At 38.8% G+C, this 17,341-nt stretch overlaps 1 protein-coding gene across 3 annotated transcripts in view; it reads left to right on the top strand.

The window, feature by feature from the left end:
• ZYG11B (zyg-11 family member B, cell cycle regulator) overlaps nucleotides 1-16,401 on the top strand; it is an 80,299-nt gene extending 63,898 nt beyond the window's left edge. For all 3 annotated transcript variants that reach the window (XM_082650062.1, XM_082650061.1, XM_082650063.1), the window contains one exon: nucleotides 11,540-16,401. In XM_082650062.1, coding sequence (XP_082506188.1) covers nucleotides 11,540-11,730 — 191 coding nt within the window. In that variant the 3' untranslated portion in view covers nucleotides 11,731-16,401. The remainder of the gene's footprint in view (nucleotides 1-11,539) is intronic.
• Nucleotides 16,402-17,341: the final 940 nt, after the last annotated feature.

Raw genomic sequence — 17,341 nt, 5'->3', positions numbered from 1 at the left:
CAATTCTCTCCAAATGTATTGTAGATTTATATAGTCCCAGTCAAAATCTTAGCAGTCTTAGCAGAAGAGAAATTCACAGGCTGATTCTAAAATCCATACAGAAATGCAAAGGACCTAGAATATTGAAACAACTTAGAAAAACAAAGAACAAAATTGGAGGAGTTACACTACCTGACTTCAAGACATACTGTAGAGCTACAGTAATCAAGGCAGGTGTTTTGTGGCTCCAAATGTGTGTTTTTTCCATACCTCATCAAGCAGTTCTGTAATTCTCAGCAGACATTGACTGAGTGTCCAACAAATTTAACTCAATTCTGACACTGTCTCCCTGGAGATAGTGTCAGATCCCACAGGTTAAGGGCTCAATCCCACAACACTGCTGTCCCCACTTCAGATGCCAATCCCAAGTTTATGTTGTTACCTGTGCTTCTGACTGACTAGCTGCAGATCTGAGGTTCCCACGACCCCCCCTCCTCTGGTTCAATTAATTTTCTAGAGCAGCTCACAGAACTCAGAGAAACATTTAATTGTATTTACCGGTTTATTATAAAGGATGCAGATGAGCAGCCAGGTTAAGAGATACATAGGGCAGGGTTCTGAAGGATTCTGAGCACAGGAGCTTCTGTCCCCATGGAACTAGGCTGTCCCATCATCCAGGCATGTGAGTGCATTCACCAACGTGGTGAATGCTTCCTTGCCCTGAGAGACATTTTCATATGATAAACTGGACTAATTATTAATGACTGAATGGGACTCTAGTAATGTGCTAGTATCTGTTAACTGTTACAGTCATTTTGTTTTAAGGGATCTGTCATCAAAGACCAGAAGATATAATAAGAACTATATTTGGTCTTTGTTCCTGGTTCCTAGCACAGAACTCCTCAAACCTTTATAATTTCCTGAGTGATAGGAGTGTCTTTTGTCATTCATAAGGATCCCCTTTTGACATACGGTAATGAGGTGACAGAGTGGGATGTCTCCCAGGGCAAGGCCACTGAGGTTTGCAGGCTTCCAGTAGATTTTGTAAGGCTCCAAAAGCAGAAGTGGTCTTAGGGTGAAGCCATATATTGCTCAACTAAGAAATAATATCATCTCTTGATCTGAGACTTTTTTTTTTTTTTTTGCGTTACGCGGGCCTCTCACTGCTGTGGCCCCTCCCACTGCAGAGCACAGGCTCCGGACGCGCAGGCCCAGCGGCCATGGCTCACGGGCCCAGCCGCTCCGCGGCATGTGGGATCCTCCCGGACCGGCTCACGAACCCGTGTCCCCTGCATCGGCAGGCGGACTCTCAACCACTGCGCCACCAGGGAGGCCCCGCTCTGAGCCTTTTTTGATGTGTTAATGTCATATTGAATTTCTCTTATTACATAGCCTATTTATTCATTCCTGTACCCTCAGCTCCTGATCCTCCTCCTCTTTATGTACACTCAAACTTTTCCACCTTTGGAAGGGACATTAATTTTGACCACTGTTGGTCTAGATTGCCAACAGCAATACTAGTCTAGCAAGTGTCTCCCCCTCAGTCCGCTGTCATTCAGATAGGGTAAGATTACATAGGTGCAGAACTAGCGGGCTGTTTTTACCAGGAGGCAATATAGTTGCATTCAGTGTTATTCCCAATTTTGCCAGATGGAGTTAAGGCATAACCCAACCCATTAGGCCCTTGGGAATCCTGACAAAAAGAGTTTACAACATAGGTACAATTTCTTGCTTAGGAATCATCCCTGCTTCCAGCATTTGTAGTTGCAGCCTTGGTTCTGTGACCACTGCACCAGGTAGGGGAATTAAAAAACGTTGTGATATGGGGAAGAAGAAGAAAAAAGTATAGTCATTATACCAGTATCCTCCCTTAGCAAGAATTACATAATCATATCAACATCCTTTCCGACTCCCTCTTCCCCAGGTTCCCCAGAAAAACAGGAGAATATCTAGTGGGGACATTCTATCTATCTATCTATCTAGTTGTGCTGGGTCTTAATTGCAGCTCATCAGATCCTTGGTTGCAGCATGTGGGCTCCTTAGTTGCGGCTCCAGGGCTTCTTAGTTGCAGCATGTGGGCTCCTTAGTTGTGGCATGCAAACTCTTAGTTGTGGCATGCATCTAGGACCTAGTTCCCTGACCAGGGATCAAACCCGTGCCCCCTGCATTGGAAGTGCAAAGTCTTATCCACTGCTCCACCAGGGAAGTCCCTAGTGGGGACATTCTTTTAGCTCCACTCATATTGAGTGTGAGCATACATATACTCGTGAAGGTGTGAAAGCTAGCCCTTCAGGCCTGTATCTCCCCCCTCCCTCCCATCTCCGATTTTAGATAACTAATGTTTTAATTGCCCATTCCAATTCTGTATCGAACTATTACTCTGAGGAGGATATCTCTCTGCCCATTGTTGGACATTGTAGGGATAGAAAACGTTTTCCTTGACTCTGGCGCTTTGTGCCTTAAAATGCAAGAGGAATATGTCTAGATTCAGTCCATTTCTGCATTGCTGCAGTTCCTCCGTATCCACTCATCTCATGGACTCAGGTGGCCACCTCAAGCAAGCACATTGGGGTATCTGCTTGTCAGTTCCAGTCAGCTTCTGAACATGGAAGAGAGTTCTTCTGATGGGCACAGATATGTCCTGCCTTAATGACCAGGTTTCCATTGCCCTTGTATCCACCTACACGGCTAGACCATTGGCCACTGCCCATGAAAAAACCCAAACAGAGGGTTTTACCACTATTCAGTATTTCATCCTTGGGAAAGGATGGGAAAACAGCATGCAGTTCAGTCCACAGAGCTGTTTTGGTTTTACTTATTTCAATCAGAATGGTGGCCTTCCAAACAGGATGTTGTCTGTTTACCTTGGAACTGCTATCCACAAACCAAGCAGCTGTTTGTTGGTTGTTGGCGAGCTGTTTATAGGGCACTGTCCAAGTGACTATACAATCTGGCAGCTCCTTGTGCAGTTCCAAAGTCAGTCCTAGGGACTGACTAGGGAGAAAGAGGCTCCCTGCTCATGAGTATCTCCTTGCATTCTCCAGGTAGCACGATCCTGTATAAACGAATTCTGTTTTATCATGGAACTCTTCTGGGCACTGCCATCCCCATTAGAGTGTTTCTCTGACATCACTCAAAACGTCTTGGGTATTTCAGGTTGGCAGATCATTTTTTGTCCTTCAGTCATGAGGGTAGCTTCAATTAATGTCAAATAGCAAGGTAGTAAATGCCCCTCAAATGGAAATTCTCAAGTCCAAAGTCCCAGTAATCATCTCTGGTAGGCACTCACAGGCTTTTGCCATAAACCCCAGTCAGTCCTTCACATAGGGCTATGGCACAGAGAATTTGTCCCTACCAGCACTCCAGCTTCTATTCTACATTGCATTGGCTTGGGCAACCTTACTGGTTCCCATTTAGCATGCCCAATTAACATTGCTTGAAAGGTAGATTTACATGCTTTCTGTTTTGTGATGTTAGGTAGTGGAAACATTTCCCAGTCAATAAAATGTTCATTCTCATAATACCATCAGGTAAAAGAAATGTAACCACTTCACATAAAGTCTGTTCAACCATACCAATTATCCTACAAACTTTTACCTTAATTCTTTTAACCCTTATATTCCTAACTGTAACCATCCACAGATTTTGGTCTTACACTACTAGGTAGGAGAGTGTTCCCCAGCCAGACATAATACTCATTTCCATAAAATATTGAGGCAAAGGAGACACAACTTCTTTACATAAAGTCTGTTTAAACATTCCAGTTTTCAGGACTTCCCTGGTGATCCAGTGGTTGAGTATCTGCCTACCAATGCAGGGGATGTGGGTTCGGTCCCTGGTTGGGAAACTAAGATCCCACATGCCTCAGGGCAACTAAGCCCAAAGGCTCTAGAGCCCGTGGGCCGCAACTAAAACTCCATACAGCCAAATAAATAAATAAATATTTTTTAAAAAAACACTCCCAACTTTCATAATCCTGTCAATCCTTACATTTTTTTTTTTAAACTCTCTAATTGTAGCCCATATCAGGACTTCACCAGGAACTTCTCCACTTCCTAAGTTACCCACTCTTGTGCAAAAGGCTTTAAGTCCCCAGTAAGGAGTCAAGCCAAGGAATCCTGGCCTTTTGTCAATCTTTGCCTTGATTAGATAAAACAATTGAAGGTCAGGTTTGGAGTCATCTCTAAATTCCATTGGTTGGGACTTCCCTGGTGGCGCAGTGGTTGAGACTCCGTGCTCCCAGTGCAGGGGGCCCGGGTTTGATCCCTGGTTGGGCAACTAGATCCCACATGCATGCTGCAACTGGGAGTTTGCATGCCGCAACTAAGGGGCATGCCTGCTGCAACTAAGACCCAGCACAGCCAAATAAATATTTTTTAAAAAAAAAACAAACATTGGGCTTCCCTGGTGGTGCAGTGGTTGAGAGTCCACCTGCCGATGCAGGGGCACAGGTTCGTGCCCTGGTCCGGGAAGATCCCACATGCCGTGGAGCGGCTGGGCCCGTGAGCCATGGCCGCTGGGCCTGCACGTCCGGAGCCTGTGCTCCGCAACGGGAGAGGCCCCCGTACCGCAAAAAAATAAAATTAAATTAAAAAAATAAAAAAACATTTAACAAAACTCTTAAAAACATAAATAAATAAAATAATAAATTCCATTGGTAACTTTTACTGTTAGTAACTGATTGCAGCACAGCTGCTACTCCACATCATGGAGTAGCCACCCAAAAACCAGAGGTTCCTTATCCCTCACCTTTTTATCCTTTCTGTTCCCTAACCACATGTTTCCATAAGCCAGGACCAGGATAGCAAATCCCACTTCTGACACCAATTCTGATATGTGTTTTTTCCACATCCCACCTAAAAGTTCTCCATTTCTCAGCCGACACTGACTGGGTGTCCTACAAATTTAGTTCAATTCTGACACTATTTACCTCGAGATAGTGTCAGATTCCACAAGTTAAGGTCTCAGTCCCACAAAAGTGCCCTCACTTCAGGCACCAATTGGAAGTCCAGGCATAAGCATAAACAAAGAATGTTCAAAGGACCAGAATAGAGAGTACAGAAACAGACCTATACACATATGGTTAGTTAGGGTTTTTTGTTTTTTTTTTCTCTGTACACTTTGGCTTTTTTTTTTTTTTTTTTTTTTAGGCGGTACACGGGCCTCTCACTGTCGTGGTCTCTCCCGTTGCGGAGCACAGGCTCCGGATGTGCAGGCCTAGTGGCCATGGCTCATGGGCCCAGCCGCTCTGCAGCATGTGGGATCTTCCTGGACCGGGGCACAAACCCGTGTCCCCTGCATCAGCAGGCGGACTCTCAACCACTGTGCCACCAGGGAAGCCCCTGGTTAGTTAGTTTTTGATATAAGTTCAAAGCAATTCAATAGAGAAATAAGAGTCTTTGCAACAAACAGTACTGCATCAAGTGTATCTCTATCTGCAAAAAAAAAAAGAACTTTGATTCATACTTTGTATAAAAAAATTAACTCTTGGGGCTTCCCTGGTGATCCATTGGCTGAGACTCCAAGCTCCCAGTGCAGGGGGCCCAGGTTTGGTCTCTGGTTGGAGAACTAGATCCTGCATGCATGCTGCAACTAAGAGTCCACACACCACAACTAAGAAGCCCACATGCCACAACTAAAGATCCCTCATTCCACGACAAAGATCCTACATGCCACACCTAAGACCTGGCACAGCCAAAATAAATAATTAATTTTTAAAAATTTAACTCTTAATGGATCATAAGTCTAAATATGAAACCAAAAACTATTAAAAGTTTCTACAAGAAAATGTGACAAAATATTTGTAACCTTGTCTTAAGCAGATTTTTTTTTTTTTAACATCTGTATTGGAGTATAATTGCTTTACAATGGTGTGTTAGTTTCTGCTGTATAACAAAGTGAGTCAGCTATAGATATACATATATCCCTATATCTCCTCCCTCTTGCGTCTCCCTCCTAACCTACCTATCTCACCCCTCTAGATGGACATGGCACAAAGCATGGAGCTGATATCCCTGTGCTATGCAGCTGCTTCCCACTAGCTATCTTTTTTACATTTGGTAGTGTATATATGTCCGTGCCACTCTCTCACTTCGTCCCAGCTTACCCTTCCCCCTCCCCATGTCCTCAAGTCCATTCTCTATGTCTGCGTCTTTATCCTGTCCTGCCCCTAGGTTATTCAGAACCACTTTTTTTTTTTTAGATTCCATATATATGTCTTAGCATACGGTATTTGTTTTTCTTTCTGACTTACTTCGCTCTGTATAACAGTCTCTGGGTCCATCCCCCTCACTACAAATAACTCAGTTTCATTTCTTTTTATGGCTGAGTAATATTCCATTGTATATATGTGCCACATCTTCTTTATCCATTCATCTGTCGATGGACATTTAGGTTGCTTCCATGTCCTGGCTATTGTAAATAGAGCTGCAGTGAGCATTGTGGTACATGACTCTTTTTGAATTATGATTTTCTCAGGGCACATGCCCAGTAGTGGGATTGCTGGGTCATATGGTAGTTTTATTTTTAGTTTTTTTAAAGAATCTCCATACTGTTCTCCATAGTGGCTGTATCAATTTACATTGCCACCAACAGTGCAAGAGGGTTCCCTTTACTCCACACCCTTTCCAGCATTTACTGTTTGTAGATTTTTTGATGATGGCCATTCTGACTGGTGGGAGGTGATACCTCATTGTAGTTTTTTTTTTGTTTTTTGTTTTTTTGCAGTACGCGGGCCTCTCACTACTGTGGCCTCTCCTGTTGTGGAGCACAGGCTCCAGATGCACAGGCTCAGCGGCCATGGCTCACGGGCCCAGCCGCTCTGCGGCATGTGGGATCTTCCAGGACCAGGGCACGAACCCGTGTCCCCTGCATCGGCAGGCGGACTCTAAACCACTGCGCCACCAGGGAAGCCCCCTCATTGTAGTTTTGATTTGCATTTCTCTAATGATTAGTGATGTTGAGCATCCTTTCATGTGTTTGTTGGCAATCTGTATATCTTCTTTGGAGAAATGTCTATTTAGATCTTCTGCCCATTTTTGGATTGGGTTTTTTTTTTTTTTTGATACTGAGCTGCATGAGCTGCTTGTATATTTTGGAGATTAACCCTTTGTCAGTTGCTTTGTTTGCAAATGTTTTCTCCCATTCTGAGGGTTGTCTTTTCGTCTTGTTTATGGTTTCCTTTGCTGTGAAAAGCTTTTAAGTTTCATTAGGTCCCATTTGTTTTTTTTTTGTTTTTACTTCCATTTCTCTAGGAGGTGGGTCAAAAAGGATCTTGCTGTAATTTGTGTCTTAGAGTGTTCTGCCTATGTTTTACTCTAAGAGTTTTATAGTATCTGGCCTTACATTTATGTCTTTAATCCATTTTGAGTTTATTTTTGTGTATGGTGTTAGGGAGTGCTCTAGTTTCATTCTTTTACATGTAGCTGTCCAGTTTTCCCAGCACCACTTATTGAAGAGACTGTCTTTTCTCCATTGTATATCCTTGCCTCCTTTATCAAAGATAAGGTGACCATAGGTGTGTGGGTTTCTCTCTGGGCTTTCTATCCTGTTCCATTGATCTATATTTCTGTTTTTGTGCCAGTACCATAGTGTCTTGATTACTGTGGCTTTGCAGTATAGTCTGAAGTTCAGGAGCCTGATTCCTCCAGCTCTGTTTTTCTTTCTCAGGATTGCTTTGGCTATTCGGGGTCTTTTGTGTTTCTATACAAATTGTGAAAATTTTTGTTCTAGTTCTATGAAAAATGTCATTGGTAGTTTGATAGGGATTGCATTGAATCTGTAGAATGCTTTGGGTAGTAGAGTCATTTTCACAATGTTGATTCTTCCAATCCAAGAACATGGTATATCTCTCCATCTGTTTGTGTCATCTTTAATTTCTTTCATCAGTGTCTTATAGTTTTCTGTATACAGGTCTTTTGTCTCCTTAGGTAGGTTTATTCCTAGGTATTTTATTCTTTTTGTTGCAATGGTAAATGGGAGTGTTTCCTTAATTTCTCTTTCAGATTTTTCATCATTAGTGTATAGGAATGCAAGAGATTTCTGTGCATTAATTTTGTATCCTGCTGCTTTACCAAATTCATTGATTAGCTCTAGTAGTTTTCTGGTAGCATGTTTAGGATTCTCTATGTATAGTATCATGTCATCTGCAAACAGTGACAGTTTTACTTCTTCTTTTCCGATTTGGATTCCTGTTATTTCTTTTTCTTCTCTGATTGCTGTGGCTAAAACTTCCAAAACTATGTTGAGTAATAATGGTGAGAGTGGGCAACCTTGTCTTCTTCCTGATCTTAGTGGAAATGGTTTCAGTTTATTACCATTGAGAATGATGTTGGCTATGGGTTTGTAATATATGACCTTTGTTATGTTGAGGTAAGTTCCCTCTATGCCTACTTTCTGGAGGGTTTTTGTCATAAATGGGTGTTGAATTTTGTCGAAAGCTTTTTCTGCATCTGTTGAGATCAAATTCTGAAATATGCACAAAAGTATGATCTACAAAAGAAAAAACTAGGGACTTCCCTGGCAGTCCAGTGGTTAAGACTACACACTTCCACTGTAGGGCACGCGGGTTCAATCCCTGGTTGGGGAACTAAGATCCCGCAAGCCACACGGAGCAGCAAAAAAAAGAAAAAACCTGCTAATTTGGACATGAACAAATCAAACTTAAGGATTTCAGCTTTTTGAAAGACATTATCAAGAAAATGAAAAGTCAGTGCACATACTGGGTCAAAATTTTCAAATCACATGTCTGATAAAGCATTTGTGATCAAAATATACCATGTACTCTCAAAACCTAATGATAAGAAAAGAATACAAGAAAATGGACAAAAGAGTTGAACAGACTTTTCACCAAAGATTTACAGATGGCAAATAAGCACGTGAAAAGATGCTTAACATCATTAGGATAGTTGTATAGATCAATGCAATAGAATTGAGAGTCCAAAAATAACCAAGCATCTATGGTTAATTGATTTTTAACAAGGGTGCCAAGACAATTCAGTGGGGAAAGAACAGGTTTTTAAAGAAATGGTGCTGGGAAAACTGAGTAGGCACATGTAAAAGAAACAACTTTGACCCTTACCTCATACCATATACAAAAATTAACTCAAAAATGGATTACAGGCCTAAGTATAAGAACTACATTTACATATGCATAAGCATATAAAACTTTTAAAAGAAAGCATAGGTATAACTCTTTATGATGTTGGATTAAGCAGTGATTTCTTATATAGGACACCAAAAGCATGTGACAAAAGAAAACTAGTCTAATTGGATTTAATAAAAAATTTTAAAACTTTTGTGCTTTAAAGGACACCATCAAGAAAGTGAAAAGACGACTCCCAGAACGGTTGAAAATATTTGCAAATTATATACCTGATGAGAGATTTGTTTTCAGAATATATAAACACAATAGTAAAAAAGAAAATAACCCAGTTTAAAAATTGGCAAAGGATCTTCAAAGAAAACATACAAATGGCCAATAAGCATTAAAAGAAGTTCAGAACTTCCCTGGTGGTCCAGTGGTTAAGACTCCATGCTTCCCCTGCACGGGGCACAGGTCTGATCCCTGGTCGGGGGACTTAAGATCCCGCATGCCACAGGGCGTTGCCAAAAAAATAAATAAATAAAATTAAAAAAATAAAGATACTGTCATGATGGCCAAAAAAAAGTTCAGCATCATTAGTTATTAGAAAATATAAATTAAAGCCACAGTGAGGTGTAAGCCACTTTACACCTGCTAGGAAGGCTGCCTATAATCAAAAAGGTGGACAATGACAAGTGTTGATGAGGACATGAAGCAACTTTCTCATTCATTGCTGATGGGAATGAAAAATTATACAACCATTTCAGAAAACAATTTGGTGATTTCTTATGAAGTTAAACATACATTTATGGATGGATCTAGAGACTGTCATACGGAGTGAAGTAAGTCAGAAGGAGAAAAACAAATATCGTATATTAATGCATATGTGTGGAACCTAGAAAAATGGTACAGATGAACCGGTTTGCAGGGCAGAAATTGAGACACAGATGTAGAGAACAAATGTGTGGACACCAAGGGGGGAAAGTGGTGGTGGGGGGGGATGGGTGTGCGATGAATTGGGAGATTGGGATTGACATGTATACACTGATGTGTATAAAATTGACAACTAATAAGAACCTGCTGTATAAAAAAATAAAATAAAAATCAAGAATAAAATAAAAAAATAAACATACATTTAGCATTTGCCCATCATTTTAGGTATTTTCTCAAGATCCAGGAAATGAAAAGTTCCCAAAAAACTTGTGAAAGAATGATTATAGCATTTTTAGTCATTGTAATGAAATGCTCAGGGAGAGAGAACATTCAACAAATGTCCATCAGTACAATAACATCAAAAACACGTGACGTATTCGATGCAGCGGAATACTTCTCAGCTTAGAACAACAAAAAAAGATTACATACAGGTAACAACTTGGAAACATCTCGAAAACATCATGCTGAGCAAAAGTAGACAGACACAAAAGGTTACATGCTGTCCAGTTATATGAAGTTGTAGGCAAAAGTCTATATCACAGAAATTAGAACAGTGGTTACCTGAGGGGTGCAGGGGAGATTGACTTCAAAGGTGCACAAGGATACTTTTTAGTTGTTGAAAATATTCCATATCCTGATTGTGTTGGTGGTTACACAAGTGTATACGTTTGGCAAAACTCATAAAACTATAGATTAAATTAGGTGTGTTTTATTGTGTGTAAATTAGACTTTATGACTAAAACTAAAAAGATAAACTTTATAAAGTTTATATATGACTAAATATGACTAAAACTAAAAAAATAAACTTTAAAAGGTATGTGTAAAAAAAGGCAAAAGGAAAAAAATATTTAAAAATAATGAATACTGCATGTACAATATGACTGCTATTAAATATTTATTTATTTATTTATTTTTGGCTGCGTTGGGTCTTCGTTGCTGCATACAGGCTTTCTCTAGTTGCAGCGAGTGGGGGCTACTCTTCATTGTGGTGCACGGGCTTCTCGTTGTGGTGGCTTCTCTTGTTGCAGAGCACAGGCACTAGGCGAGTGGGCTCAGTAGTTGTGGCTCACGGGCTCTAGAGCACAGGCTCAGTAGTTGTGGCGCGCGGGCTTAGTTGCTCCGCGGCATGTGGGATCTTCCCGGACCAGGGTTCGAACCCGTGTCCGCTGCATTGGCCGGCGGATTCTTAACCACTGCGCCCCAAGGGAAGCCCTAAATTTTTTCTTTAACATAGGAAATGCATAAAAGTGTAACAGTACCCATCTTACTCATGATTTGGGGGTCAAAGAAGATTGTCTATGTCTTACGGTTATGATTTTTATATATATTATATATAATATATATAATGGTATGTGTATTATCTATGATCTATGTGTGGGCCTTGTAGTGTAGGCATAACATCATTACAGAGATGTTTTTCAAGCTCTAACTTATGTTAGTGAGCAATAACAAAACAGCTTAAATTTAAGCAAAAAATAAATAATTATTCCACAAAAAAACAAATTAAGTTTTTTAAGGAAAGCTCTTTCTCCTGTTTTCTTTCAGCCTCAAGGTATTGCAGCATGCTGATTGAGGAAGGAGGATTGCAGCATTTATACAACATCAAAGAACATGAACAGACTGATCCTCATGTCCAACAGATTGCTGTGGCCATCCTGGACAGCTTAGAGAAACACATTGTACGCCATGGAAGACCACCTCCCTGTAAAAAGCAGCCCCAGGCCAGACTAAATTGATAGCTATAGGTAATTGGATAATTGAATCACAGAAATTCTTTTCGTGATAGGTTCACTTGGAATATCTTACCCTCTCTGATGTTTTGGGGGTTTCTACAACAAGAGTCATAAAGTGAGTATGGGATTGATAATGTACAGTACTGCCCATGTGAACAGTCTCTGATTTGTCTTGTGATTTTTAACTTATCAGATGAGAAGAGTCTCTTCCTTGATCATTGCCTTTTAGGAAAATTTCCACATCCTTCAGTGTTTGAACTTACTTGTGCTTAAAATTCTACAGTTTTATGAGGAAGTTTGCACGGACCCTTAGGCCAGACTTTTCTGATCTTAAAGTCCCTTCAATTTGCAGCTTCAGATAAGCTGTTAACCTGATTTCTGGCACTGCTTCAGTTGTAAATTTTATATTGCTTCTGTATAAAATGCCTTTATTCTCTGTCTGTGTATCTTTTATAAGATGTCCTTCTTAGTGTGAAAGAATGGAAATCTGAGTCCTCTCCTTGTGAAAGCTACTCACTGGCTGGTGCTCAGATGGCTGGCAGAAAATATATTAAAAAGAAGAACTACTAAGGGAAAATAGAGTTTAGGAACTGGGAAAAGGTCTGCTCTTGTGGTATATAGTTTTTAAACTGGGACTGGCTAATCTTCTGGGGCCCACCTCTCCTGAGGCATTGCGCAGTAGCTTGTTCTTCATACTTATTCCTGGAGGCATGGGCTGCTGCTTCCTACACAGACTGCTGGTTACTCTCTAGAAATATTTCCCCAAACACCACAGTTTAAAATATTACAGCATTCTGCGTTAGAGATTAACTGTCTGAATTTCTTTATGTCATATTGTTGTGAAAATGTGAATTTTACAAAAATCGTCTCTTCCTCAAACAGACCATCCTTTTCCCTCTATTTCAAAGTCATTTTGTTCAGTGGAATAGAGACTACACATGGTATTACCTGCTCACTTAAAATACAATTAACAACAGTAGATTTTGCCATGAGAAGTTAATTTTCTTTTGTTTCAGACTACATGTATCTTAATATTTTCATGTTGGGGAAGGATATCCACATCTCACTGCCAAAAGTAAACAAGAAGAATTAGACTATTGTTAAATGTAATGATTCTAGTTGCAGTGCATAAAAGGAAATATTTTGTGATGGGTTATTTTTTAGACAGTTGCCTTTCCTTTAAGAGAGTTGTTACAGTAAAGAATCAGTTGTCAATAATGGCAGTTGGGAGGCAGCAAGTCACCAAGAGAGTTATTTTTCATTAAACAAAAAAAAAGGCAAAGGATTTATACGATCTGAAGAGAAACCAGAGTATCCACCTTAAATTTTAGTTTGTGAATAAAGTTAACCTACAGTCTTAGATGACTGCATGTTTTCATTTGGAAAACATTCCAAAATGTTTTCAATAGAGATTTTAAATAATACGTTTAAAATCATGGTGATTATTCAGAAGCATTTTTATTTAGAAAGGAGCTGGCTTATTAGTATGCTGATAATATTTTTGACATACACATTTCATACCACTATCACAGTAGTCATACTTGAATTATTTGGTACTCCTTCACAGGAGTGAAAACTTAAATGAAAATAGATATTTACAATCATTAAAAACCATATTAAATTATGGGTTAATTCTGACTTAACCAGTTTAAGGAATGTTTATAGGTGTGAGATAAATTTTCACAGATGATTTCTATTTCAGAGGAAATGGAAAATTCTTTTAAAACTTTCCCCCTTTTTCTGGGTTTTAACCTACAAAAGCTTGGAGTCGCTAGCTATGTAGAGCATTTCTAGGTCTTCTAGCTTGTGTAGTTAAGGAAAAGCCTAATTGAGAAGTTTGGCTTCACGTTTCTATTGTATCCTATTCAAGACAAAAGTACATGTTCCTTCTAGGCTAATCCTAGGTTTTTGTCTTTATGAATTGTTTTCAAAAATGGCTAAAAATGTATGGAAAACAATAAATCCCTTCATTACTCAGAATAAGTTGTTGATAGATGAAGACTCAAATATATTGAAATTGAAATTTGCTACTTTGAGCACTGGTAATGGCCAGATACTTTTGAATCTTAAAAGCAAAATAATTAGGCACATCCCAAATATATAAAAAATTTAGTGCCTTTGTGGCTGGGATAGCTCTTAAAATTGTGTATCTAATTATGGCACTGAATTGTCTATAAGGTCTTGAATCTGGCTATAATACAGTATATATGTATATGTATATATACATGTATATATATATAAAAATTGAAATTATGAGGTGTAACTGGCCTGTCTCTACAGAAAGAATCTATTAGGCCTCCCGTTTGCATTTGTACACTAGAATGTAACAGAACTTGGTGCCTTCAAGGGTTACCTCTTCAGTGACTTAGAGGTGCTATTTCAAGCACAATTTAGACTAGGGTTGAACCACTCATTGCTCAAATCATTGGTGTGCTCAGATATTGCAAATTATCACTACATCAGTCCACAAGCAACAGCAAGGTTTAGATATACTAAAGGAAAAAGGAAATAGATCTACTAAAGGAAATGGGAAATGGAATTAGACTTTTTAAACTATAAGGATGCATGTGTAAATTTATTGAGTAAAACAAGAACAGTCTGAAATTAAAGCAAAAATAATTAGGGTATCTCATTCTTTCCATCAAGTAAGTTTTGCTGTTCTCTTTATACTCTAAAAAATCATTTTTTCCTTTTGCAGTTGAAAAGGAACATAAATCAAATCAAGTAGTAATAAGGGGTTAATTTACTCTCTGGCCAAGGACTCAGTGGTTACTGATCTTAGTTGAGAATTAAAAAAGTCATATCAGACTCACAGATCCAGGAATTGACCTTAAATATTGCCGCTCCTCACCCTTGGACAGAAATGCCGTTTAGTGGCACTAGTCAATTTAAGTGAATTACCCAAGGTAGAGGTGAATCCCACAAAGCAACTATGGGAATTTAATTTCATGATATCTTTTGTTTGCAAGCTTCCAAAGAATCAAGGATTCATGTTTTAAAATATCAGTGCTGTATATCCAGCCTAGGAAGTTGATCTTGCTAGTGGGACCTTTTGAGTTGGCCCTTTTTCTCCCCAGTCACTTTCATTTGGCTATATTTTAAATTATGCCATGCTCAAGATAGTATTGGGCCATCATCTAGACCTTTGGAGCACATTTTGATGAAAACATATTTTATTATGGTTCATTATGTGCTAAATTAGGGTAGAATCGATTAATGAACCGTGGTTTTGGCTTAGTGCTTTAAAATGCCTGACACCCCACCCTGTCCCCCCATAGAACAAGGTGCAGCAATACCCAAGGTTGAAAAGAGGTCATGAGTAGCCAGGAAAATAAACTTACTTTGTTGTATATGTTGAAACCCACCCCTCTCCTGCCCTCTAATGGTCTGTTTACATTATTTGGTTATTGTGCAACTTTTATCTTGAGATAAACAGTATTATTAAACTGAAGGTGTAAGTTAAAGGCAATATCATACTGTTGGCTGACATGGGCAGTTTCATCTGTATGTTACTTATTTGGGGGCTTTATATGGCTAGGGCTTCAGAGTAGTGTTCCGAGATAGCTTACAGAGAGGTTTGCAAACTTATGGTTTCCCTCTCAAATCCATTGTAGCAGTTTCAAATGATTGTGTGGATATTGGATATTTAAATTTTACCATTTGCTTTGTATTGACACATTTTTCATTTTTTGTATTAACTCACGAACTGTTTATTTAAGTAATAATGCAAATCCAGACTTCATCCAGTGATGAAAATAGCGGTATGATAGGAAATTTTGCTGAGTGTGCTTTAAATGAGTAACTGCTTTATCTTTTTTTAGTATTTCATAGATTTTGTGTGACATGTACACTCCTAATTATGCATTCTTTGGTTTCCAAATCTTAACCTAAGACATTCTTATGTTAACTGATTGATAGCCTAAGAGAGAACTTTCTCTGCCTGTTTCTCCCCTCCCCCAATTTTTTTTGGGTAAAGAAAATCAATGCTATTTCTCGTTTCTCTGGATGAAGCAAAGCTCCTTTGGACAGCACAACCTAACTGCATAGCTAGATAGAATGGTTATCGAGAATATTTAGAAAATCCAAATTTATCAAATTATGAGAAATCATAAATGTAGTTCATTAATAATATGTGCTTAATTTTGAACTTATTTTGGAAAATTGTTCAAATTGGGTTCTTTTAAGCTTACTTTAATCAGCTTAGAAGCAAGAAACTACTTTGCTAATGAAAGCTGAGACATACTTTCATAAAAGCAGGAAATTCTTGAGAGCATTTAAAAATGGGAAGATGTTATGTCAAGATTTATACTTTCAGATAATCTGTAAGAATAAAATTTTTAAATCCCTGACTTTTGTAGAATTCCCGCTGTCAAATTCTCACTGACTTGTGAGTATGGAAAAAGCTATCTTTTGCTTGAATTCTGATGGAAGAGTTTAACTCCTTTTAAAGGATATGAAAAATTCGTTGGAAAGTGTAATGTGTATACATTTCAAAGGCTGTCAATTGTCTGGACTGAAGGCACTGTTCTTACTGTGGCCAGATGAATGGGAGTGTCCTGTACATGAATCATGGTGTTTTAAATCAGGACATCACTTAGGTATTACTGTTGTGTATACAGATTTTTGTTTTGGGGATTTTTTTTTTTTTGGCCTAAATAAATGTTACAAATTTTATGTAAAGTGTGTCTTGTCTACATTTATTCTGGGCATTTGCTTTAAAATTTAAAACTAATGCTTCAAGATTCAGATTCCTTGGTCATCCGTTTGTAACAGTTGCTTTCTGGAAAAGGCCAGTGGGTACTATTTATGTGTTGGAACTTGCATAATTTATAAATCCTTCAGAGAACTTAACAGTTTTGTGGAGAAGAGGAAGTGTCAAATAAACAGATAAATACTACATAACATTGTATTACAGACCAGTCCATGGTACTTGTTATAAAGCCACAGAGACTATACCTAATCCAGACCGGGCACCCATCAGACAGCCCAAGAACACTTCCTAGAGAGCATATCTAGGTTGACAGTCATTCACACAACTATTGAGATAATTAACTGATATAATATATATTGTATGAGTGCATTTAGTGAGGGAGGTTACCAAAAAACAAAGTATAATATAAGAACCCCATGACCAGGAAGAATTCTTAGTGACTTTAGTTTCAGAAACGTCATTTTTATAGTTGAAGAGACTAAGTCATAGGTAAAATGACCTTGCCCAAATCACACAGCAAGTCAGTAACAGACTCTGCATTACAATTCTTATTTCCAAATTTACAATCCAGTGGGCCCCCTCTCCCCCTATTATTGCATAATCGCATGAGATTGCTTAGCTCTTAGGGAATATGTGATTAAACATCAAATGAATGGTACAGAAAAGAATGTGCGCCAGATGGTCAGAAGTGGAAGTTGACCATCCTTACAGATGGTGTAGGGCAGCATTAGTGTTTAGATGCTATAGAATTGTTAATGAATGATCAGTACAAATACTAATGCTTCACTAATACACAAACATGAGATTAGATGTGTTAGTGATAGGGTTTTTAATAGTAGTTTTATTATAATTTTTATAATAATTATTAGCTTAAAAATTATTTTATTTATTATTTTTGTTTAT

This window comes from Grampus griseus (genome assembly GCF_964374135.1).
Source record: "Grampus griseus genome assembly, chromosome: 1".
Taxonomy (NCBI): Eukaryota; Metazoa; Chordata; class Mammalia; order Artiodactyla; family Delphinidae; genus Grampus; species Grampus griseus.
The sequence above is the reverse complement of the archived record's forward strand: the minus strand, read 5'-3'. Positions and strand labels throughout refer to the sequence as shown.